This window comes from Geotrypetes seraphini, chromosome 9 (genome assembly GCF_902459505.1).
Source record: "Geotrypetes seraphini chromosome 9, aGeoSer1.1, whole genome shotgun sequence".
Lineage (NCBI taxonomy): Eukaryota > Metazoa > Chordata > Amphibia > Gymnophiona > Dermophiidae > Geotrypetes > Geotrypetes seraphini.
In genome coordinates, this window is record NC_047092.1 from 34,592,314 (window position 1) to 34,619,987 (window position 27,674).

The 27,674-nt window shown below is 41.7% G+C and overlaps 1 protein-coding gene across 1 annotated transcript in view; it reads right to left on the reverse strand.

The window, feature by feature from the left end:
- Positions 1–27,674, reverse strand: part of LOC117366892 (mucin-19-like) — a 200,096-nt gene that overhangs the window by 80,629 nt on the left and 91,793 nt on the right. The window contains exon 81 of the mRNA XM_033958868.1: positions 20,658–20,681. Coding sequence (XP_033814759.1) covers positions 20,658–20,681 — 24 coding nt within the window. The remainder of the gene's footprint in view (positions 1–20,657; positions 20,682–27,674) is intronic.

Here is a 27,674-nt window from a genome sequence, read left to right on the forward strand (position 1 = left end):
AGAAAAGTTTAAAGTGCCTTCTTTTTAAAGAAGCCATTAACTAGAAAGTTTACTTTTCCCGGTAAAATCTTATTGTTTCCAACCTCCCTTAAATTCAGACTACCAATATCCCTCCCTATTGACCTTTCTTCTGTCCCTAATTCTTTTCCTCACACCCCCCTAATGTACTTCCCTTTTATGTACTTTTTCTTTAAAAATTGTATTTCTTCCCCTCTTTCCCTACTGTTTCTAGTGGTTTTTAAAGTTGTTACCCTTGTATGTTTGGTTAATATACTATGTATAAGTGATTTCTCGAAATCCTATTTTATTTTTTGTAAACGCTTTGTAACTTGGAAAAGCGTTCAATCAAATAATATAAAATAAACTTGAAACTTGAATAAACTATAAAGAAAGACAACTTAGCGGTCTGGACGATCAAATGGCTGGACGTAGAAGTAGATGATTCTCGAAAAAAAAAAAAAAAAAAAATTTGCACGTATATTTTGAGAATGGACTTTAGTGACGTTTCCGACTTTGGCAGACTAACGATATAGGCCCATAACGGACTTAGATTTTTTTTTTTTATTATGCCTCTCCAGGTCATATTTTTTGAATATCCAAAAAAATAAGTTTCTTGTACTTTTACAAATATGTTAAAAAATAAAAAAGTTTGTTTAAAATATATTATATATCTTATTTTTCGCTCCATAAGATGCACTTTTTTTCCATCCGAAAGTGGGTGGAAATCTCAGAACAAAAAATTACACCCCTGTACTGTTTAAAAACACCCCTCCCGCCACTGAACCTTTTTAAAACACCCCGCCCGCTGCTCCACTGCACGCCCGCTACACCTCTGTAAAACACCCCCCCCCCCCCTACCTGCCCATCGCCATCCGTTGCACCTTTTTAAAACCCCGTCCGGCCGCCCGACCACTGCTGTTTGCCCAACCGTTTACAAATTACAGTACCTGGTGGTCCAGTGTGATCCCTCCCTCCCTCCCTAGCTGTCTCCTCTTTTTATTTCCCAGCCAGTGGCACAGAGGGGCACACTGGTCAGGAGCAAAGCTTTCTGCACTCCCTCTTGGGGCCCACGCTGTTTTCTGAATGGCTGCGATCAGTTCTCATGAGATTTATAAACTATAAAGAGTTTTATCGTCATGCAAAATTGACATCAATAATATAAAATCACTAATGCATGCATGTTAATCTAGAGACGAGTTATGCGTTTAGCATGTGTCTAAATCGTTTAGCACACTAAGTAAAAGGAGGGGTAAGTGATACTTAAAATGGACTTGATATTGTAGACCGTTTCCCAGAAGAATATGCATTAAGAAAATAGGGAATTATATGTAATATTTAAGTACAAGAACATTTTTTATGTGTTTCTTACTTTTTATTCTCAAAATATTTACTCACTCCAGTAAACCTTTATTGCTGGGTATAACTGCCTTCAATGTCTCTACCCTCTTCTACCAGGCAATTCTAAAGAGTCGGGGGAAAGGCCTCAGAAGGCCACAGGCCGAACGTTGCACTGGAGCTATGGGTGGGAGCCAAGAAACCTCAGCAGCTCCCCTCCAAACTTCTATCATTGGCCACAATACCCTCTCTCATACCTTTTTCTTTATATTTTTACTTTTTATTCTTATGAATTTTACTCTGAAATATTATTTTCATTTAAATCTTCAGGCACTGGTACATTCCACAACAAGGGAGCTAATAGTTCCTTATCTTATCTTAGATCGTATGCTGCCTTGGTTTAGATCTCTCCACTTCCTTCACAACGTCGTTGTGCAGGTCAAAATGAAAAGCGGGAAATCCTCCCGATTGTACATCTTGCCGACGTTGGCCAGCGTTTTATGAGAAACTCATTTCATCAGGATTCTGCATATATAGAAATCCAAGAATTAGGAGAAAATCATGAATTACTTTACAGAAATCAGATACACAACATTACTGAAGTGTTCTGGATGCTATTCCTCTTTGGGGTGGTCACAGTTAAAAATGGTGCCCCAGCGTCTATTTAAATCTAAAAGCCGAGAACCTATCATGTGAATTTTACCACACGACTAGGTGCGGCAGACTATGATTCGCTGCTCTCATCTATTGCATGGGTGTGTACAAATCCCAGAACATCCTGCAATTTTAAAAGAATTCAACTTAAACTCTCATCCCTGTCTTAGAGTGCAGACTAGTAAAAGTATATCCAATCAATGGATATGTTGAGCCCATTTGGTTGTACAGTCCTGAGCTTATAAATCCAGCTTTGTTCCCGCCGTAGGAGCTTGAACTTCCTATTCCCACCTCGCTGATCAGCTGGAATATGGTCCACTACAAAGCATTTGAGTTTGGCAAATCTATGTGAATACTGAACACAATGTTGTACCATAGGTCAGGGCCGCCATCAGGGCAGTACAACCAGTCCTGCATTCAGGGGCCCAGAGGTGACAGGGGGCCCGGGCTCCCCCAGGGTCCTAGGCAGTGTTCCCTCTAAGGCAGCGGTCTCAAACACGCGGCCCGCTTGTGGCTCTCCAGGGTTTATTTGTGGCCCGCGGTCTGGAGGTGATCATTCTCTTCCTTTTGGAGCAGCAGCCTGCTCATTCGTTCAAAGCAGCGGGTTGCCGGCTCCTTGCGCTATCCACTCCTGTATTGGAAGCCTCTCTGATGTCACAACATCAGAGAGGCTTCAGACGCAGGCGCGGATCTCGCAAGGAGCCGCCACCCGTGGCTTTGAATAAACGAGCCGGCCAGACACGCTGCTGCTCCAGTGGCGTACCAAGGGAGGGGGGCGATCCACTGTTCTCCCTAGAATGCGGCTCGCGGCTCGTCTAGAGCAGTGGTGCCCAACCTGCTTCCCTTCCCTTCTCACTGCTGCCATCGGGGATCATGCTGGCACCGTGTTCTTTGATCTCCCTGCTTCTCTTCGCTGTAGGGCCGACCAACTCTCTGCGCCCGACGTCAATTATGACAATGCGAGAGAACGTTAATTCTGATGTCGAGAGGACGTTCTGGCTAGCCAATCGCTGCCTGACTGCCCGGAACGTCCTTTCCGACGTTAGAATTGACGTCGGGCGGCGAAAGTTTGTCGGCCCCATGCAGAAGAGAAGCAGGGAGATGGCTTGTTCCCGATAGCGGCAGCAGCAGCAGCCTATTCCGCGGCGGTGGTGGCATGGGGGAGACAGGAAGGAAGAAAGAAAGAAAGAAGGTGTGTGTGTGGGGGGGGGGACAGGAAGCCAGAAAAAAAAGCAAAAAATGGGGCACGGAGGAAGGAAGGAAGAAAGAAAGAAGGGGGGGGGGGACAGGGAACCAGAAACAAAGCAAAAAAATGGGGCACAGAATCAGAGAAAGACAGACATAGAGAAAGAAAGAAAAAGTTGGGGGAGGGAATGAGGTCTGGAGGAGAGGAAGCATACAGGAGGCTGAAAGAAGGGAAGAAGTATTGGATGCACAGTCAGAAGAATAAAGTGCAACCAGAGACTGATGAAATTACCAAACAAAGGTAGGAAAATGATTTTATTTTCAATTTAGTGATCAAAATGTGTCTGAATTTATATATGCTGTCTATATTTTGTACTATGGCCCCCTTTTACTAAACCGCAATATTGTTTTTTAGCGCAGGGAGCATCGAGAGCAACGCTGGGCATTTAGCGCAGTTCCCTGAATGGGGGTATATTTGTCTATTTTTGTATGATTGTTACTGAGGTGACAATGCATAGAGTCATCTGCCTTGACCTCTTTAAAAAAACCAGAATAGGAATGATAATTAACATTTTCTCAGCGTATAGTGTGCTTTGTGTTTTTTAATTTTATTTTTGGTAGATCATTTTGACTTGGTCATTTTAAAGTAGCTCGCAAGCCCAAAAAGTTTGGGCATCTCTGAGCTAGAGCGTTGAAACTGTGTATTTCTATTTTATCCCCCCTTTTACAAAACTGTGGAGCGTTTTTTAGCGCCAGCCGTGGTGGTAACAGCTCTGACGCTCATAGAATTCTGAGCATCAGAGCTGCTACCACCGTGGCTAAAATCCACACTACAGTTTTGTAAAAGGGGGAGGGGTTAGTTTGTGATGACATATTCCATACTAGGCGAAGGTGTTTTCTGTGTTCTGTGTGTTTGAAAGACATGGTTTTCTGTTAGGATTGACAATGTAGGATTGATCTGTGCTGGTCTGGCTTGTTTAGTTTTACAATGGGTGTATTGATGTACTGCTCACTGCAATATATAAGATGCTGCCTTTTCCTAGGTACTCATGTGTGACGTGTGGTTTATTACTAAAAATCATGTTTTTCTTACAGATGGGGGGGTGCCAAAAAATGATGGGCCCTGCGTGTTACATATGCTAGGTACGCCACTGTATGTAAAGATACCAGAAAGCTGGCGTAGCAAAAACTTTAAGTAAATTGTTATTCTTCTAAGTTTTGAGTATTTAACCCTCCCACAATCTCACGGGCACTCGTTTCAAGTTTATTGAGATTTTGATTTAAACGCAATATCAAATATTTTCAATGCGTATAACAAAAATAAATTTGGGGAAATAAATAAAACCATTTGAACAATAAACATACAAACATATTCCTAGATGATTAAAAATACATAAGGAGTACAAGGATAAACTACATTTGTTTAAAAATGCGTCCTCCGTGCCTGCTCATAAATTTGTGGAGTATTTAACTTGTCGCTCATGTATATTTTTTTTTGCACACACCTCATCAATCCTTAGAGGGAACATTGGTCCTAGGCCACCATAGCACAAATTCCTGTATTATGCTTCTGCTGTGCACAACAATAAACAATAAACACTGCTGTCATACTTTTTTTTGTCCCCTGCCGATTTCCTGATAGCACCCCCCCCGGACAAAAGTGGGGGGGAAGGGGTGCGTGGGGGGGCCCAATAGGATTGCTCAGTAAGGGGCCCAGAAATTTCTGATGGCGGACCTGCCATTAGTGCATTCACCACTTCTTCTGGTTACAGCACTTCGATGTTCATTTACTCGCAACCTAAATTTCCTAGACGTCTGTCCAATGTAAAATTTAGCATATGAGCATACAAAGCAATACTAAGCTTACTTTTTATTGCCACTATTTTCACTATGCATTCAAAATAGGTTTACCTATTCCTGGTGCCTTTGGAGCTTCAGTAGGTCCTAAAAATAAAGAAAAAACCACACTATTAGTCATGTGTTATTATTTTACAAGAAAGAGTATCTTAGCCCAGATCTCCTCAACCAATTAATATTGACTAAAGTAATTAAAAGAAGATTCATATAGGCCCTCTTTTACTAAGGTCCGCTAACCGATTAGTGCATGCTAAATGCTAACGTATGCATGTTAGTCTAGGGACACGTTAGCGTTTAGCGTGTGCTAAATCGTTTATCACACCTTAGTAAAAGAAGGGGTAAGTGATCTTTAAAATGATGTGATATTGTAGACCGTTTTTCAGAAGAATATGCTTTTGAAAATAGGGAATTATATGTAATATTTAAGTAAAAGAAAATTTTTATGTGTTGCTTACTTTTTATTCTCAAAATATTCAGTCACTCCAGTAAACCTTTATTGCTGGGTATAACTGCCTTCATGTCTCTACCCTCTTCTACCAGGCAATTCTAAAGAGTCGGGGAAGGCCTCAGAAGCCACGGGCCGAACGTTGCACCGGAGCTATGGGTGGGAGCCAAGAAACCTCAGCAGCTCCCCTCCAAACTTCTATCATTGGCCACAATACCCCTCTCTCATACCTTTTTCTTTATATATTTACTTTTTTTCTTTATGAATTTACTCTGAAATATCTTTTTCATTTAAATCTTCAAGCACTGGCACATTCCACAACATATATGAAAAAGAGAGCTAATAGCTCCTTATCTTATCTTAGATTGTATGCTGCTTGGTTTAGATCTCTCCACTTCCTTCACAACGTCGTTGTGCAGGTCAAATTGAAAGCGGGAAATCCTCCCGATTGTATATCTGCCGACGTTGGCCAGCGTTTTATGAGAAACTCATTTCATCAGGACTCTGCATATATAGAAATCCAAGAATTAGGAGAAAATTATGAATTACTTTATAGAAATCAAAGTACACAACATTACCTGAAGTTTTCTGGACGCTATTCCTCTTTTGGGTCAAAGTTAAAAATGGTGCCCCAGCGTCTATTTAAATCTAAAGCCGAGAACCTATCATGTGAATTTTACTACATGACTAAGTGCGGCAGACTTGATTCGCTGCTCCCAACTATTGCATGGGTGCGTACAAATCCCAGAACATCCTGCAATTTTAAAAGAATTCAACTTAAACTCTCATCCATGTCTTAGAGTGCAGACTAGTAAAAGTATATCCAATCAATGGATATGTTGAGCCCATTTGGTTGTACAGTCCTGAGCTTATAAATCCAGCTTTGTTCCCGCCGTAGGAGCTTGAACTTCCTATTCCCACCTCGCTGATCAGCTGGAATATGGTCCACTACAAAGCATTTGAGTTTGGCAAATCTATGTGAATACTGAACACAATGTTGTACCATAGGTGCATTCACCACTTCTTCTGGTTACAGCACTTCGATGTTCATTTCCTCGCAACCTAAATTTCCTAGACGTCTGTCCAATGTAAAATTTAGCATATGAGCATACAAAGCAATACTTTTTATTGCCATTATTTTCACTATGCATTCAAAATAGGTTTACCTGTTCCTGGTTCCTTTGGAGCTTCAGTAGGTCCTAAAAATAAAGAAAAAACCACACTATTAGTCATGTGTTACTATTTTACAAGAAAGAGTATCTTAGCCCAGATCTCCTCAACCAATTAATATTGACTAAAGTAATTAAAAGAAGATTCATATAGGCCCTCTTTTACTAAGGTCCGCTAACCAATTAGTGCGTGCTAAATGCTAATGTATGCATGTTAGTCTAGGGACATGTTAGCGTTTAGCATGTGCTAAATCGTTTATCATACCTTAGTAAAAGAAGGGGTAAGTGATCTTTAAAATGATGTGATATTGTAGACCGTTTTTCAGAAGAATATGCTTTTGAAAATAGGGAATTATATGTAATATTTAAGTAAAAGAAAATTTTTATGTGTTGCTTACTATTTATTCTCAAAATATTCACTCACTCCAGTAAACTTTTATTGCTGGGTATAACTGCCTTCATGTCTCTACCCTCTTCTGCCAGACTATTCTAAAGAGTCGGGGAAGGCCTCAGAAGCCACGGGCCGAACGTTGCACCGGAGCTATGGGTGGGAGCCAAGAAACCTCAGCAGCTCCCCTCCAAACTTCTATCATTGGCCACAATACCCCTCTCTCATACCTTTTTCTTTATATGTTTACTTTTTTCTTTATGAATTTACTCTGAAATATCTTTTTCATTTAAATCTTCAAGCACTGGCACATTCCACAACATATATGAAAAAGAGAGCTAATAGCTCCTTATCTTATCTTAGATCGTATGCTGCTTGGTTTAGATCTCTCCACTTCCTTCACAACGTCGTTGTGCAGGTCAAATTGAAAGCGGGAAAACCTCCCGATTGTATATCTGCCGACGTTGGCCAGCGTTTTATGAGAAACTCATTTCATCAGGATTCTGCATATATAGAAATCCAAGAATTAGGAGAAAATTATGAATTACTTTATAGAAATCAAAGTACACAACATTACCTGAAGTGTTCTGGACGCTATTCCTCTTTTGGGTCACAGTTAAAAATGGTGCCCCATCGTCTATTTAAATCTAAAGCCGAGAACCTATCATGTGAATTTTACTACATGACTAAGTGCGGCAGTCTTGATTCGCTGCTCCCATCTATTGCATGGGTGCGTACAAATCCCAGAACATCCTGCAATTTTAAAAGAATTCAACTTAAACTCTCATCCATGTCTTAGAGTGCAGACTAGTAAAAGTATATCCAATCAATGAATATGTTGAGCCCATTTGGTTGTACAGTCCTGAGCTTATAAATCCAGCTTTGTTCCCGCCGTAGGAGCTTGAACTTCCTATTCCCACCTCGCTGATCAGCTGGAATATGGTCCACTACAAAGCATTTGAGTTTGGCAAATCTATGTGAATACTGAACACAATGTTGTACCATAGGTGCATTCACCACTTCTTCTGGTTACAGCATTTCGATGTTCATTTACTCGACACCTAAATTTCCTAGACGTCTGTCCAATGTAAAATTTAGCATATGAGCATACAAAGCAATACTAAGCTTACTTTTTATTGCCACTATTTTCACTATGCATTCAAAATAGGTTTACCTGTTCCTGGTACCTTTGGAGCTTCAGTAGGTCCTAAAAATAAAGAAAAAACCACACTATTAATCATGTGTTACTATTTTACAAGAAAGAGTATCTTAACCCAGATCTCCTCAACCAATTAATATTGACTAAAGTAATTAAAAGAAGATTCATATAGGCCCTCTTTTACTAAGGTTCGCTAACCGATTAGTGCGTGCTAAATGCTAATGTATGCATGTTAGTCTAGGGACACGTTAGCGTTTAGCGTGTGCTAAATCGTTTATCACACCTTAGTAAAAGAAGGGGTAAGTGATCTTTAAAATGATGTGATATTGTAGACCGTTTTTCAGAAGAATATGCTTTTGAAAATAGGGAATTATATGTAATATTTAAGTAAAAGAAAATTTTTATGTGTTGCTTACTATTTATTCTAACAATATTCACTCACTCCAGTAAACTTTTATTGCTGGGTATAACTGCCTTCATGTCTCTACCAGTGTTCCCGCTAAGCTGCGTTGGCCTGCGCTCGCGCACAAAATATTACATCGCAGCGCAAAGTTTCTCTTCACAGCGCACACACGCGTCGGTAAGGTAAGGGGACGCATTGGGGGGATTGCACTTCCCCACAATTGCCATGCTTCGGTTCCTCTTCTTCCTTCCTTCCTCCCCCCCCCCCCCCCGCGGGACCCTGCGGCACCATCAACTCTTACTCCCTCTAATGTCGGCCCTGCAGCTCCAGACTTCCTCGCACCTTCTCCCCTCCCCCTTTGGATCGCTATTATTTTAAATGTTATAGCCGCGGAGCTGTATCCATCAGTGGAGATGTCTAACCTCGGCCTGCCCCGGAACTCTTACTGCAACAGTGACTTCCTGTTCCTGCCTAGACGGGCGTCTGCTGCAGTAAGAGTTCCGGGGCAGGCCGAGGTTAGACATCTCCACTGATGGATACAGCTCCGCGGCTATAACATTTAAAATAATAGCGATCCAAAGGGGGAGGGGAGAAGGTGCGAGGAAGTCTGGAGCTGCAGGGCCGACATTAGAGGGAGTAAGAGTTGATGGTGCCGCAGGGTCCCGCGGGGGGGGGGGGAGGAAGGAAGGAAGAAGAGGAACCGAAGCATGGCAATTGTGGGGAAGTGCAGAGCTGCAGGGAAGAGTGTTGCGGTACCCAGCTGGAGGGAGAAGGAAGATGAGGGAGGGAATTAAAGGAGATGCCAGGGCTTGGAGCGTAGGAGGAAGGTATGCCAGTCTAAGGGAAAAGGAAGGGGGAGATGTGAGAGCATGGAGGGGGAGCGAAAGATGGAAGAAAAGGAAAGGAGAGAGATGCCAGAGAATCAGGGAAGGGGAGATACCAGACTATGAGGAGAGGTGTGGGAGAGGGAAGGCGAGGAGAGAGATGCCAGACCAATGGGGTGAAAGGAGAGATGGAAGGGGGAGGCATACAGTTTCTGGAAGGGGCATAGAAGGAGAGAAGATGCCATATAGGGGAAGAGAGACGGCAGACAGTGGATGGAAGGAAGAGAGTTACAAGAAGATGAGGAAAGGAGAAACCACAGAAGACAAAGGTAGAAAAAAATTTCTATTTATTTATTGCTTTAGGAGACATGTGTCACTGTTTCTGTGAAGCATTGTATGCAGAGTCCAGCTTCTTGCTGGTTCAATTTAACCTTTGTCTATGTATTTTTATTTTATCCCCCCTTTTACAAAACTGTGAAGCGTTTTTAGCACCAGCCTTGGTGGTAGCAGCTCTGATGCTCAGAATTTTATGAGCATCAGAGCTGTTACCTCCGTAGCTAAAATCCACACTACAGTTTTGTAAAAGAGGGAGGGGTTAGTTTGTGATTACATATTCCTTACTAGGCGAAGGTGTTTTCTGTGTTCTGTGTGTTCGAAAGACATGGTTTTCTGTTAGGATTGACGGTGTAGGATTGATCTGTGCTGGTCTGGCTTGTTTAGTTTTACAATGGGTGTATTGATGTACTGCTCACTGCAATATGTAAGATGCTGCCTTTTCCTAGGTACTCATGTGTGACGTGTGGTTTGTTACTAAAAATCATGTTTTTCTTACAGATGGGGGGGGGTGCCAAAAAATGATGGGCCCCGGATGTTACATATGCTAGGTACGCCACTGTATGTAAAGATACCAGAAAGCTGGCGTAGCAAAAACTTCTAAGTTTTGAGTATTTAACCCTCCCACAATCTCACGGGCACTCGTTTCAAGTTTATTGAGATTTTGATTTAAACGCAATATCAAATATTTTCAATGCGTATAACAAAAATAAATTTGGGGAAATAAATAAAACCATTTGAACCAGTGTTCCCGCTAAGCTGCGCTGGCGTGCGCTGGCGCACAAAATATTACATCGCAGCGCACACGTTTCTCGTCACAGCGCACGATCGGAAGAGGCGTACGGCAGATGGCAGGGCGGCGAGAGGAGAATCGGGCGAGTTGGCTCATAACTTGCTGGCGCCCGATATTTTTGGCTCACGGTGAAAAAAGTTTGCTCACAACACCCGCCCGCTTAGAGGGAACACTGGTCTCTACCCTCTTCTGCCAGACTATTCTAAAGAGTCGGGGAAGGCCTCAGAAGCCACGGGCCGAACGTTGCACCGGAGCTATGGGTGGGAGCCAAGAAACCTCAGCAGCTCCCCTCCAAACTTCTATCATTGGCCACAATACCCCTCTCTCATACCTTTTTCTTTATATGTTTACTTTTTTCTTTATGAATTTACTCTGAAATATCTTTTTCATTTAAATCTTCAAGCACTGGCACATTCCACAACATATATGAAAAAGAGAGCTAATAGCTCCTTATCTTATCTTAGATCGTATGCTGCTTGGTTTAGATCTCTCCACTTCCTTCACAACGTCGTTGTGCAGGTCAAATTGAAAGCGGGAAATCCTCCCGATTGTATATCTGCCGACGTTGGCCAGCGTTTTATGAGAAACTCATTTCATCAGGACTCTACATATATAGAAATCCAAGAATTAGGAGAAAATTATGAATTACTTTACATAAATCAAGGTTCACAACATTACCTGAAGTGTTCTGGACGCTATTCCTCATTTGGGTCACAGGTTAAAAATGGCACCCCAGCGTCTATTTAAATCTAAAGCTGAGAACCTATCATGTGAATTTTACTACACTAAGTGCGGCAGACTTGATTCGCTGCTCTCATCTATTGCATGGGTGCGTACAAATCCCAAAACACCCTGCAATTTTAAAAGAATGATTTATATTCCAGACATTTTAATAGGAAAAAATATTTAAATTAAATCTTTGGAGAATACAGTGGTACCTTAGTTTGCTAGCATAATTCGCTCTAGAAGCATGCTCATAATCCAAAGCATTCGTATATCAAAGCGAGTTTCCCCATAGGAAGTAATGGAAACTCAGATGATTCGTTCCACATCCCAAAAATAGGCCTATATTGCACTCAACTTCAGTGACTTAATACATCTCTCCCCTCCCCAAAAGCCCTAAATTCGATCAGAAACGGGCCAACCCCAGCTTAGCTTTCACTAAGGCTCTCTTTTACAAAGGTGCACTAAGTGTTTTAGCGTGGATTTAGCGCGTGCTAAATCAATGCGTGCGTTAACTGCTAACACATCCATAGGATAACATGCATGCATTAGCGTTTAGCACGTGCTAGAAAGCTTAGCGCACCTTTGTAAAAGAGGGGGGTAAATCCCTCTAACAGCTGCAAGCAGTTCCTTGCGCTAAATAGCTTCTGGCCCAGCAGTACTGCCCGTAAAGATGCAAAGTTCCCCATTCCGACACAGCCACTTACCATGCCTCCATTCTTCATCATACTCCCGTGGGCCACCATGGCAGTCGAGGGCCATGGGATCCTCTGTTCTCCCAAGCAACTCACGGTTCTGCCATTGCTGACTTCCGTTCCCCCAAGCAACTCGCAGTGCTGCCATCGCTGCACCAAAGGAAGCCAAAACCACCCGGGCTACAGCAGCAAGGCTCTTGCACGTCACAAGCAATGCTCCACCCACCAACGCCACCCGTAATGCTCGGTTTGCAAGTTAAAGTTTGCTCAAGTGTTTTGCTCGTCTTGTAAAACACTCGCAAACCGAGGTTTGACTGTACTGTCTATATCATGAAGAAGTAGAGCAATTTTTAACAACAACAACAACAACAAAAAACCCAATAAGAGAAATCCTAATTACCTGTTATTATAGTTTACTCTATCAAATTCAGAATATTTTTAGGTTAAATTATAATTTTAAAAAACATTTTCAAATGGTCTACCTGTTTTGATGCAATTCAAAGAAATCAACATTGCACTCAACAATCTGGGGCTCCTTTTACTAAGGTGCGTTAAGCGTTTTAAGTACGTACTACATATTAGCGCACACTAAACACATGCGCTAAAACGCTTAGTGTACAGGGGGCTAATGTTTACTGAAATACTTAACATTAGCATTCACATTCCCGTCACCTGCAACTGAAAGCTAATCACCATCAATCAATAATCACACAACTCAGTTTTATTGGAATAAATATTTGGCCGCAGCTTTATTATCTATCTGAATATTATCTTCACTTACAATGCAATCTGTGTCCAAAAACCAACAAACCCCCAATGCATATTTCACACACCCCAAGGGAGCTATTCGGTGTCGAAACTAGCTCCAGTTAAGTCTTTAAATTTATAACATTCCTCCAAACGGCCCACGGTGACGCAAGGCCATGCTTCCCCTCCCCTCCCCCCAAACATGACCCACGGTGACGCAAGGTCATGCTTCCCCTCCCCCCAAACATGATCCACGGTGACGCAAGGTCATGCTTCCCCTCGCAGCGGTATCGCATACGAGTGTCACATTTATTTATTTATTAACTGCTCATCTCCCAGATCCAACTGGGCCAAACCCCATTTTCCGCCCCACCCAAAGCTGCGACCACCTCCCCCCAACCCCATAAGCTCCACCAAACCCACTCAAGTCGACATATAACATGTAAACCCCCCACCCCACCCCACAACACTGACACAAAACATAACATCAGCACAAATGGGAGGGAGGGAGGGATAATCTTTTCCTGAAGAGACTACTCTACTGTTCCCCTTTCCTCACAGAATTCACTCCAGAGTGCCACAACATCCAACCAATCACATGACTGCTCCACCCCATCACCTTAGCAACCTCCCTAATCATTTTTCTTTCTTACAAGCTCTATCTATTAACCCTTTCTTACCTCCTCTTATAAAATTGCCAATCCTTATTCTACAGACCCTTGATAACACCTCATATATTCCCCTCACTATCTGTCCCCCCTCCCATTTTACCCACACCATCATTCAATAAATATTACCAGCCGGTGACATCAGCTCAGCTAATGTTATATCACACCAGATGAATCTGGTGTTCTTCTAAAATCACTTTTAGACAATCAGGGTTCCTTTTGCTAAGCTGCAGTAACAAATGGTCTTAATGCACCCTTCTGCAGGTAATTCCCATATGATAAGGCCACTGCCTACATTCCTGTTCCCTATCTGCTGAACACCTTTGACTAAAATCTTATACCCATGCTGACTTCAGACATTTCAAATTCTTGCTGACCTCCTTCCAGTCTGCTCTTTCTCTCGCTAAACAAGACTACTACATCCATCCTATTTTATTGGATTATGGCCCTCTTCTACTAAGGTGCGCTAACCAATTAGCGCACGCTAATTGAATTAGCAAGCACTAAACGCTAACGCGTGTATGTTAGTCTATGGACGCGTTAGCGTTTAGCATGCGCTAATTCAATTAGCGCACCTTAGTAAAAGATGGAGTATGTGTGTTATATTATAATCTGTGTTATATTATAATCTGTATAGATATACGTGGAATATAATTTTTTTAAATAAATTTGTCAAACTCTCTTGGCTCTAACCCTTGCCATCCCTTGACCAGACTGAACTCTCTCCTCAAAGTGCCTCCACCTTTATCCCCCTTTACTTTCTCCCCAAACTATGGCTTTATTGGTTCCATATCCATTTCCACATACAGTTTAAGCTCCTCTTATTGACTTAGAAATGCATTCATTCTGCATCTCCTCAGTATCTCTCATTTCTCGCTGCGCCCCTCACCAGGAACTCCATTCATCAGGCAAAGTCTCTTTTATCTGTACCCTTCTCCCCCACTTCCATGTCCAGACTCTATTCCTTTTATTTTGCCGTGCCATAAGCCTAGAATAGACTTTCTGAGCAGATATATCAAGCTCCATCTCTGGCTAATTTCAAATCCAGGCTAAAAGCTCACATTTTTGAGGCTGTTTTTAACTCTTGAGCCTCTATTCACCTATTCACTACCTATATTTTAATCATTATGATAATAAATGAAATTCTCTAACCCTTTTTTTGTCCTATTTCTCTGTCTTGAATAGATTGTAAGTTATGGCGAATAGGGATTGTCTCAAAAATGTATAGTGTCAGGGCTATGTGCATCATGTTACAGAAAAGATAAGTAGTAGTAATAATTTATACCATAGCCATAAAAGCCTAATTTTCCATTTATTTCATTAATAGCAGTGTGCTAATGTTGCCCTTAAAGAGTGTGCAGCCACAAAAAATAGAGAGGATCCAAAAATCCAAAAATATCACTCTAAGCCAGTGGTTCCCAACCCTGTCCTGGAGGACCACCAGGCCAATCGGGTTTTCAGGCTAGCCCTAATGAATATGCATGAGAGAGATTTGCATATAATGGAAGTGATAGGCATGCAAATCTGCTCCATGCATATTCATTAGGGCTAGCCTGAAAACCCGATTGGCCTGGTGGTCCTCCAGGACAGGGTTGGGAACCGCTGCTCTAAGCAGCAGTTAGGATCTGCGTACTGATAGCCTGGATTTGGCGCTAAGGCCCTGAAGCAGTGGTTACCGGTCACAAAACGATCGCCGGCCTGGCCTGTTTGTGGTTTTTACCATTAATCATTCTCGGCTATTTTTTTTTTGCTCTCACCTGCTAACTTTAAACTTGTGTGAAAGTTTTTTTGCCTATGATGCTTAGGTGGAAGAGTGTGGGTACACCTCTCTGTTTGTCTGAGGCCTTTCTTTCGCTTAAGTAATAAGCTAGCTTTCTTGGCTTGTGTGGTGCTTTTATCTTGGAGTGATATTTTTGGATTTTCGTATTGCCCTTAAAGAGTGGCCATTTTAAAAAATAACTAAAGGAGTACTTAATGCCACCTATTTTGTAGGTAGTAAGGGTGTCCATATTATTCTTGCGCCAACCAGTTCACATGCGCTAATATACATTGCTAATTGGTTAGTGCAGGAACACTCACCCTCTGCCCCTATATTTCCTCTAAAAAAAAAAAAATCCCCCCCCAAATACTTAGCCCAGTTAACACCTGCACATCTCAAAACAAATGCAGAATTGCAGTAGACTGTCTTGCATTAGGCCATATTTGGTGCATTAGGCATAGAAAAAGGATTCTATTTTATATTATGAAAAAAAAGTTCCAATTTGGAAAAAGTTTGATAAAAAATTTAATATACCTGATGAGAGACCTCCCAGGAAAGGGACTTGGGAGTTCTGATCGACAAGTTGATGAAGCCATCCACACAATGTGCGGCGGCAGCAAAAAGGGCAAACAGAATGCTAGGAATGATAAAGAAAGGGATCATGAACAGATCAGATCATGCTGCTGTACCGGGCCATGGTACACCCTCACCTGGAGTACTGCGTCAAGCACTGGTCGCCGTACATGAAGAAGGACACGGCACTACTCGAAAGGGTCCAGAGAAGAGCGACTAAGATGGTTAAGGGGCTGGAGGAGCTGCCATACAGCGAGAAATTAGAGAAACTGGGCCTCTTCTCCCTCGAACAGAGGAGATTGAGAGGGGACATGATCGAACATTCAAGGTACTGAAGGTACTTAGTAGATAAGGACAGGTTGTTCACCCTCTCCAAGGTAGGGAGAACAAGAAGTTGAAGGGGGATAGATTCCATACAAACATAAGGAAGTTCTTCTTCACCCAGAGAGTGGTGGAAAGCTGGAACGCTCTTCCAGAGGCTGTTATAGGGGAAAACACCCTCCAAGGATTCAAGACAAAGTTAGACAAGTTTCTGCTGAACAAGAACGTGCGCTGGTAGGGCTAGTCTCAATTAGGGTGCTGGTCTTAGACCAGAGGGCCACCGCGTGAGCGGACTGCTGGGCATGATGGACCACTGGTTGTGGCAATTCTTAATTCTTAGTAGTTCCTGAAGCAGTTGGTGAACCTATAGAAAGCAGATGACTTAACCCCTCTTTTACTAAAGTGCGCTATGCTTTTTAGCAAGCAATAAATATTAGCGCATGCTAATCACACGCTAAACGCCAATGCTTGCATGTTATCCTATGGACGCATTAGCGGTTAGCACTTGCGTTGATTTAGCGCATGCTAAAGGCGCGCTAAAACGCTTAGCGTACCTTAATAAAAGAGGGCCTTAAAGTTTAGAACCTTTATCAGAAAAAAATTACCTTCCAGTAGTTTGATGCTCCTTCATGCACTGTGAGGTGATAATTTATGTTTAAAAAACACAAAATCACACACTGAAAAGGAAACGACCTGTTATAGTTCAAGAAGCAGTTGCTAGTCCTATAAATTCAGACTGCTTCAATTTCAAAAAAATTGGGATTAATAACTTTAATTCAATTGTTACTATCTAAATTATAAGGAAGTAGAGCAAGTGAAAATATGAACTACTTTCAGGAAAAAAAATGTACCCTATGGGTCCTTTTACTAAGCTGCAGTAAAAAGTGGCCATAGTGCGCACAGATTTCAGAGTTACCACAGGACACCTGAATGTGTTCCGCAGTGCTCCCTATTTTTGCTGCATTAGTCCCATCTTAGCGCCTAATGCTAAGATGGAACTATTCAGTGCAGTAGTTGATGGTTCTAACAAAGATAGAGGTGTTTAGCTAACTATCGCTGGGTTTTACTAAACAGAGGTAGAGGTTTCTACCAGCGAGGTAAATGCTCCGATGCTTATAGGAATTGAATGAACATCAGATCATTTATCTCACTGGACCATGATAAGAAGCTTTTCTGTGGTTTAATAAAAGGAATCTTTTCTATAGAATTCCTATGAGCATTGGAGTATTTACCTCACCAACCAGTGGCTGAAACCTCTACCACGGTTTAGTAAAAGGAGCCCTATCTATACTAATAAAACCCTAATCGCGCATGCGCACTTGGGACAGCGTTATCCCTGCCACCATGGTCCCTGGGTTCATGCCGAATTCCATGTTAGAACATGCTGGTAGGGAACACGCCGGTGACTCCCCCCTCCCGCCCTCACTCACCACCAGAGAAATTGCTGCCGCTGCTGATTCAGAATGGGGGGAGTACAGGCACCCCTGCCGGCATCTATTTCTCCCCCTCCACCCTCTCGCCTGCTCACCCGCCCGCAGCGTTTAACTGAAAAGCGCTGCGCCGTGCTGCCACTGGCCTTGCTGTCTTCTCTCCACTGTGACTCACCCTCTGACAACTTCCTGTTTCCGCTAGGGCTGGCTGCAGTGGAGAGAAGACACTGAGGCCAGCAACAGTGTGGCACTACACTTTTCTTTGAGGCAAGTAGATTTCTGCGGGGCATATGGACAGGGGAAGCAGGGAAGGGGTGCTGCTGGATGGGGGAGGGAAAAGGAAGGGAAAAGGCTACTGCAGGACAGGGGGAGCAGGCAAGGGGTGGGTGCACAGCGAAGGGGGAATGCTGCTGCTGCTACACAGGGAAGGGGGAGGAAATGCTGCTGCACAGGGTAGGGGGAATGCTGTTGCTGCTACACAGGGAAGAGGGGAATGCTGCTGCTGCACAGGGAAGGAGGGGCAATGCTGCTGCTCACATTATGGTTAACCACAAAATTAAACTACACAAAGCACACTGTATACTTCTCAACATTCATTCCTACCAGATCACAGATAACCCCTAAGTAAAAATGGGACCAAAACCTATCCCCCTCTTTTACGAAAGTGTGCTAACCGATTAGCATGCGCTAATCAAATTAGTGCACGCTAAATGCTAACGCATCTATAGACTAACATGCACGTTTTAGCGTTTAATGCACACTAAACGGTTAGAGCACCTTAGTAAAAGAGGGCCTAAGATGCAAGACTCTGCATGCAGTACAACCCCAGAGAAAAAGAAACAAATGCATTTCTTCCTGAACAGTGCAAAATACAGACAGCAGATGTAAATTCTCAAAATTGACACAATTCAATCACTAACCTTCTGTTATACTAAGATGTGCTATGTGTTTTAGCGCGTGCGCTAACCGCTAACCTGTCCATAGATTAACATGCGCACGTTAGTGTTTAGTGCATGGTTAACGCGCGCTAATATTTAGTGCACGTTAAAATGCTTAGCGCACCTTAGTAAAAGGAGCTCCAAATTTAAAAGTAAAATTATTCCCCCTGCCTTTGTTATTTCCTTTCTTCCATGCTGTGCTTTACCTTGTGGCCTGCTCCAGCCTGGCCGTTTTATGCCGCCCCCGGTGTTATCTTTGAGCTGGCTCCCTCTTCCTCAGTGTTGCAGTGCACAAAGCCGCGGGCAGCGGCTTCTCAGGCGCGTCTCGTGACTCATCTGGAAGCCTTCCCTCTGACGTTGCGACGCCAGAGAAGGCTTCCTGTTCAGGCGCAGGATGTGCGTTGGAGCCGCTGCCCGCGGCTTTATGCACTGAAGCACTGAGGAAGAGGGAGCCGGCCTGAAGATTATGCTGCATCGATCACACCACGGACCGGCGGTTGAAGAACACTGCTCTAAATCATACCTCATAGAGTCTCTGAGTCTCTGTGCATATGTATAAAAAATTGTTACATTTGATGCACGCTATTATTACTTTATATTAAGTGCATGGTTATTTCTGAAGGAAGGGTGGATTGTTTTGCATTGGTTCATTTCCCTTCTCACATATATTTACTCCAGCCACCCCAATTCTTTATTGACTTGGTCAATATTTAAAGGCACTTTTTAAATAACAGCACCTGCTGTCTTGATAAGGGTCGCTGACAGGGATATTAGTGACTCTGAATTTCCTTACAAATTACCTCAGCAATATGCAGCTTCTCCTGGAGCAGGGATAGGGGCAGACCCGGGTTAGTTTCAGAATCTATCCAGATTGTGATAGAACAGATCACCTATTCTGGATATTCAGTACCAGCCACTATCTCCTGTAAATAGTGACGCTGAATATACAGATATTTTTTGACTGCTACAGGTAGTGTTTAAAAAAAAAGAATGGACTAAAGCAGCTGAATATTTACTCAATAATTCTTCGAAACATTAAGCTCTTTCTATGTACACTATCAAGTGTTTATAAACAATCTGTTATTTTCATATATAATACCTGGAGTGGTTGTTTTTCCTAGAAAAAGAAGAAGGTTGATATATATTATTTTTATTGAAATATACTAGTAGAAAGGCTTATACCTAGCCCAAGCTAAAGATTATGCCAAGAGTTTGACGTTTTAAAATGATTCTTTGTGAACAAATAGTGATCGTTTACAGTTTGTGTTATGCTCTCATCCATCATATTCAGGAACATACTATTTTAAAATAATAAAAACCTTTTTGATTAGAAAAAAATCAGGGACTGTATGAAAATGTGAATCACTTCTGCTCAGTCCCAAGGAACCATGGGAAGGCCTGCCTTCTTTCCCATTCATTCCTTAGGAGGCACAGAAAAGTCTGCCTTCACCACACTTGTCCCCGAGTATCCAAGGGAAGGCCTGCCTTCCTTCCCGCTTGGGTACAAGGAGCCATAGATAGCATTCCTACATCTTCATCTGACCACAAAGAGCCAAAAAATATCCTACCTCCCTACACCAAGGAGTCACCTAAAGCCTTCTCCTACTATTCCCTCCTTACTTCTCCCTCATGTGGCCCCCAAGGAGTTACAGGATGCCCAGTCTTCCTTCTTGCCAATTGTTGAAGAACTAGAAAAGGGCCTGCTTCCCTCTTTGTCCCATCTTCAGGAGAACCAGGATGGCCTGCCTCCCTCCTTGTGTACCCTGAGGAAGGGAAAAGGCTGGCCTGTTTTCCCAGCCAACACTAAGGATCTGAAAGAACTGTCTCTATCCCCACATGATACTGAGGGGCTTCAGGACCTAGGAAAGTCTGATTTCTTCTCTATCTGACTCTAAAGATCTAAGGGAAGACTTGGCTCTCTATTTGTCTCTCCCTGAGGAATTGCAAAAAGCCCATTTTTCTCCACCCTGGTTACCATCTCATATACTTTAGCCAGTGACTCAGTAAGCTACACATTTACAATAAACCATTTCATTTTTTTGACAAATGCTGAGAGCTCTAAAAGGTTTAGATGACTGACCAATAATTTCATTACAAAGAAGTAGATAAGTTCCACTATTCTCAAGTTGTGAAGAAATATACATACAAACAGATTTACACTTCATTTCAAATTACTGTTAAACTTTACCTGCAGCACCTTCTATTTTATGATGAACTTCTTGGAGTTTAGAAACAATATGATAAAGAAATATCTTTACCTGGTGATGTATTACTTGGAGTGACTAAAGGAGTAATAAAAAACAGAGATTTTTTTATTTATTATTTATTTAAAAATTTATATACCACATAAAGGGCTCCTTTTACTAAGGTGTGCTACAATGCCACTCGCGCTAAACACTAACCATAGAGCTTGCGTTAGTATTTTTCGCTTAGCGCATGCTAATCTTTAGCACGCGCTAAAAACGCTAGCGCACCTTAGTAAAAGGAGCCCAAAAACTATCCCCCTCTTTTACTAAGGTGCGTTAACTGATTAGCATGCGCTAAACGCTAATACGTCCATAGACTAACATGTACGCATTAGCGTTTAGCACGCGCTAATCGGTTAGCGCACCTTAGTAAAAGAGGGCCTATGCAGTTTACAAAATTACATGCATACATATTAAAAATACTAAAACATGTTTCGACAGAACAAAGACAATAAAACATTAACAGTATCATTATTAAAACCTTTTTTCAAGTTCATCCAACAAGACGGAAAGACAAAATCCCTTAAAAACATTTACAGGTCGGTAAGGCTTCAGCAGCAAATAGCATTAGCCCGTGAAGGCATTAACAAAAAATTGTGTTTTCAACATCTTCTTAAAATTCAGTCTCCCATCACAAAATCGCAGCACATTCCAAAGCTTGGCACCTGCTACAGACAGCATCTTACGATGTTATAGGTTAGAATATTATCTTAAAATAATGTTAACTGCCAAATTGGTAGAGAAACAGCTGAGATGTTAAATTAAGAATCAGAAATATTTAGGAAAATAATCTAAAATTACAATTTGTACACAAGAAAAGTCTTTTCTATTTTTAGAAGAGGACAGAAACAGAAAATGTAGATACTTGAACATTAGGCTCAAGCAGTAATTCCATTGTCCTGTTCTGCTGCATTATATAGTATGGGGCAATTCTATAACTTGGCACCTTAACTTACACGAGTGCCAATTCTATAATGGCATCTGGGCATGGATAAGTAGTTATAGAATATTAACATTCTGCTTTGGTGTGCTGAACTTTGGATGCAAATGCATCTGCCAGGTCAATAGTTGGTGTAAGTTGGCATGCCTAAATGTGTCATGTATAACAGTAGAAAGAGAGAGAGAAAGAACAAACCAGGGGAAAACAAAACCACAGATACAAATACAACAAAACAAAATGGAATTGTCCAAATCAGAATGATGTGCACTACAAAAGTGTCCTCCAACTCATCTGATAATGTGAAGATCTTTATTCCTCCAATGGTACATTCAAACGACTCTATGACTCAATGAGTCGTTTGAATGTACCATTGTGACATTGGAGGAATAAAGATCTTCACATTATCAGATGAGTTGGAGGACACTTTTGTAGTGCACATCATTCTGATTTGGACAATTCCATTTTGTTTTGTTGCCATGTATAACAGTAGCATTCTACTACTGTATAAGTTATGCACATTGGGCCAGATTCTCTACAGGGCGCCTAATTTAATACTCCTTTTACTAAACTGCAATAGACATTTCTACCACTGTCCAGCAAGGTAACTGCTCCGATGATTATAAGAGTTCTATGAGTGTCGGAGGAGTTACCTCACCAGGATGCAGTAGAAACCTCTATCATGGTTTAGTAAAACTGAGCAAGTTAATTGGCAAATTCCCTTAATAGCCTCAATAATTGGGGGGGAAAAAATGTACCCCCCTCCTTTTACAAAACCGCGCAAGAGGATTTTGGTGCCGGCTGGCGCGCTGAATGCTCTGGAATGCTCCAATGCTCATAGGAACTCTATGACTATTGGAGCAGCGCAGAGCATTCAGCACACCAGCTGATGCTAAAAACCTCTTGTAAAGGGGGGGAGGTGAGTGGTGTTAATTGGCAATAGGTGCCTACTCGATTCTATAAAAAGTAGGCACCTATTGTGTTTCTATGGGCAGAGTGTGACTTAGGTTCCCGAAGGCCCTCTTTTACTAAGGTGCGCTAACCAATTAGCGCACGCTAAATGCTAACGCGTGCATGTTAGTCTATGTACGCGTTAGCATTTAACACGTGCTAATCCGATTAGCACGCGATAATCAGTTAGCGCACCGTAGTAAAAGAGGGGGTTAGGCACTGCTAGCTGCCATTCGGTAAATGGCACCTAAGTGTGATTGACACACAGTCAGCACCACTTCTCTAGGCGCCGGACGATGTAGACGCTGTTTACAGAATCTGGCAGATTGTATGGCAACACACCCATGGCCCATCCATGCTCCACCCATGTATATTCCCCCTTGCAGTTACACCCTATGGCACGTATGCAATAATTTACTTAAAAAGGCACCACTTATGCATGCAAGGTGTGAGCAACCGCCCACACCCAGTTATAGAACTGTCCTAATTCATTGGTTTTCTCTTCACTTTCTCATTAAGGGGATAAGTTATCAAGCAATAGCAGGGGCTTTAGTCACATTCCCCCTCTTTTACTAAGGCGCGCTAGTCGATTTAGCGTGCGCTAAATGCTAACGCATCCTTAGAATATAATTGATGTGTTAGAATATAGAGCACGCTAATATTTAGCCTGCCCTACATTGGCTAGCAAGCCTTAATAAATGGAGACACATTTCAGTCAGAAAGTGTAAATGAAGCTATTCTGAATAAATGGTCTCAAAATTCCATCCTATTATGTTTACTTATATATACCTAATATATGATGACATTTTACTGCCTGCATATAATTGGTCAAGAATACTTGATACCATATAAGGCGCTTGCATGCATATTGGGGGAGTGTCTTTCCCCCTCACACAAGGATTTCTAAAAGCTACATTCTAATACTGGCTTACATCATTTATAAAAATACAGGAGAAATAAAGAAAAAGTGTTGCAATATACTTACAAAGGAAAATTATCCATACACACAGCTTTAAATCATTCCCTTAAAAGTCAAACTACTGCTCCCATGTTACTGAGTGAGTTTGCAGCGTGCACTGACAGATCCTTTATCTCAGTGTAAGAGAAGGGGAGTGGGCAACCCACTCCCACAAAATCTACTTTTTCTTATATAAATCTTCCAGTACATTTTGGAGGTAATTATATTCTAATCCAAGACCTTTAAAATGAAAATTCCTACATTTGTATTTTAATAGTTTACTAAAATTTAATTCATCATATATGCATTGTCTATTCACTGCTTTGTTATCTCCTCATGATAGACGGTATATTAAATTATAATAAACCATAAGATGTAGCTCAGTTATTATATTACTTGCATGTCTCTGTTTGCAAGTCACTGCGGATTACAATGTAATGAAATGCAAAACATAAAAATGCATGTAAGGAGGAGGGATCCAAGATGGCTGCACATTAGCTCTGGCGTCTCTTACCTCTCCTGAGGGGCCGGCTAACTCTTTGATATTCTTCACATATTCAGACATTTTTACGGAGCTTTTGCTTCCCGATGCCGCATACTAAAAGGAAGGGGGTTCTGAGAACGGCTTCCTCCCAGCTCAGAACCTCCACATCGGTACAGCAACAAACCCTGGAGAGGTTCCTGAGCCAGCTCACAACCCCAGAACCGAGAGAAGAGGGCCCTGCTGTAAGTCTGGACGATGGAGCGTCCAGCTTCATAGGGCATGAAATTTCACTGTCCCCTCCGGAAGTCGTGGATCTGAACTTGAGTTTGGAGAAAGGAGCGCCCGTGGGAAAGACAGCTGAGCAACCAACTTCGGGAGTCCCAGCGAGTTTGCCGCTGCTTCAGACTCCTCCGGTGGTAACTCTCGAGACCATTTGGCAGGCCTTGCAGAGTCTCGACAGCAAGCTTACAGGATCAACACTAGAGGTACTCAGTCTCTCAGGGAAAGTGGATAATCTGCCTAAAATAATTCAACAAACTAAACATGACTCTGCTGAACAAATAATCTGTGTTAAATCTGAAGTTAAAGACTTAAAAGAAATAACATGAACGTTGGTTAAAGATAAGAGTCACGTGCATACTAAATTGGAACAATTTGAGAACTTTAATAGGAGGCTAAATTTACGTCTACTAAATTTTCCAAAATCACCGGTTTTAAACCCTCTTGACTACTTTAAAAATACTTAATGGAAATTCTCAAAATAACTCAACAAGCTATTCCTCCTATAAATAAAATTTATTATATTCCTACTGCTACGACTAAGGTTGATGAAGGAGGAAATTTAGTAGAGAAAAAAAATTTGACTGCAATGTTGAAGGAATCCCTTTCTGATGTTATGGAAAGGGGGACGCTTTTAGTCTCCTTGGTATTTGAACAAGACTTAAACCTTATAATGAAACTTTACTTTTGGAATTTAAATCAAGAATTTTCAGGACAAAGAATTTGGATCTATCCCGATGTATCTAAGATTACACAGGACCACAGAAAATAATTCCTTTCTATGTGTGATGAGACTAAAAGTTTGGGGGCTTCCTTTCTTTTGGCATACCCCTGTAAATGTTTGATTCAATACTTGGGGATTAAGTACACTTTCACAATTGAGAGTCTTTCTAGACCGTAAAAAGATCTCTAGAGATAAGTAATGTATATGATCTGCTGGATTTAAAAGATAAGTGGGGCTGTTTAACGTAGTCAGCTTTCTTAAAATAGGTTTTCTGTTTTATTTCTCTCCATGGATTTATTGGATCTCTCCTTCTGATTTTGAGGTCTAAGAAGGATAATAATTTAAATGCCACATTTATAATTTAGTTTCTTTATGATGTCATTTGCTTTCTGTATTTCTGCAACAAGTGTATTACTTGTGATAATTTTCAAATTAATTAAAAAAAAAATGCATGTAAAGCAGTTCATTACTATGCAAAAACCAGTACGCAACCTGCAGTATGTACTGGGTGCGCACTGTAAGTTGCGTTTTGGGCTTAGAATGACTGTAAAATAACCCCAGACAAAAGCTGGGGTTATGTTACTGTGCCAGGAATATTGAACCTCAAAGTTGGGGCCCGATACTCCCTAACTTTCTGAAAACATCCCCTATCCTCCCAAAACATCTCTTGAACCTCCCAAGAATATCTTCAGTGCCCTTAATAGATCCCCTGACCCCACCAATGATATCCTTTCTAGCAGATTTCCCCATCCTCTCCCCAAAACAGCATCCCACCATTTTGGTGAGCCTAAAAGCCCTTTACCTGATGGTTGTTGTTCCTTGGGAATGAGCAGAAATGACTCATAATCATTTCTGCCCTGCCAATGCTGTTTTCAAAATGGCATTCTAGTGGTAGTCTCATGCTACTACTGTTAGGGGGTCATGTTGGCAAGAATGACTTCAGACCCAGAGGAATCAAACAATCACATTGAGGCCTGATGTTTCTAGCAGATGGAATAATACTATGTTGGCTGTTTTAATGCACATTAGCCATTAGCATTTGCCTGCACTAATGTTTAAGCACAGTAGCCCATTCTCACGGTGGCCAATCCAGGTCACTACTACCTGGCTAAAACCAAAGGAGTAGCAATATTCCATGCCACCAATCCAGGGCAAGCAGAGGCTTCCCCCATGTCTTTCTCAATAACAAAAAAATTGTCCAAACCTTTCTTAAAACCAGCTACGCTAGGGGTCTCAAAGTCCCTCCTTGAGGGCTGCAATCCAGTCGGGTTTTCAGGATTCCCCCAATGAATATGCATGAGATCTATGTGCATGCACTGCTTTTAATGCATATTCATTGGGGAAATCCTGAAAACCCGACTGGATTGCGGCCCTCAAGGAGGGACTTTGAGATCCCTGAGCTACGCTATCCACCTTTACCACAACCTCTGGCAATGCATTCCAGAGCTTAACTCTCTGTGAGTGAAAAAATTTCCTCCTATTGTTTTTAAAAGTATTTCCCTGTAACTTCATCGAGTGTCCCCTAGTCTTTGTCATTTTTGATGGAGTAAAAAATCGATCCACTTGTACCCGTTCTACTCCATTCAGGATTTTGTAGACTTCAATCATATCTCCCCTCAGCCATTTCTGTGTTAAAACCAGACTAGTTGCTTGGCCTTATATTTACCTTTAACTGGTCTACTGAGAAGCTTTTTTTTCAGAGCAGACATAGATAAGAAGTTTCTAAAGTTATTATAATGTAAATTAAATTTGAGCATAGCATTTCTATCATTCTTAAACAATAAATATATTTCTTCAGACTTTCCAGTGATATAATCAGAACTATGATAATTGTTGGGGATATGTTCAACATCTTCCCATACAGTTAATCCCAATTGGTTTAATTGGCATGGTAATTGACCGTGCCAGTTTTCAGCCAATGAAAAAAAAATTTAAACTACCAATTAAGAGTTCCATATGGATCTATTAGGATACCTAGCAACATCTAATGATCCTACCTTAAAAGTAGGCGTAGTTAGGGAACAGAGAATAGTCATGGTGTATTTAGGCATCGTAGCTAGGCATCGGTAAATTAGGCCAGATAAATCCTGTCCTAATACACCAGCACCTACTGTACCTCAAAGGACTCCTAGCAACACCTCAGTTCGCTTAGACACCACTAAGAGTGATTCTATAAATGGCATCATATGGTTGATTGACGACTGCATGAAGCAGTGCCTACAATGTAGGCATGCTTAGGTGCCGTTTATAGATTCTGGCCTTTAATGCCACCTATTCAACCGCTCTATATTATCTACTGTGTTAACAGTTAATGCCTTGTACTCTACTACATATATAGATAAGGCCTCATCCCTGCCCTGTCCTGTCTCCATTATGTGTTTATGGTGGAATTTTATATATGGCACCTAACGTTAGATGCTACTTCTGCACTGAATTTTCAGCAAGGAAAAGCATTCTAATGAATGCAAGGTTCCAAAACAGGGCAGAAATGTACAAAAACACACTTACATGCCTATTTAGAAAAAAGGGCCACACAAATCTTGAAAGGGGGCATAGTCATGGGAAAGGCATGGGTGGGAGGGGCATATATGCAGTGCTATTGGAATAGTGCAGATCTGCAACCAACTTATGCACCAGGATTTATACCTGGTTTCAGTTGGTGTAACTCCTCATACCCGAAGTGTGGATTCCAAAAT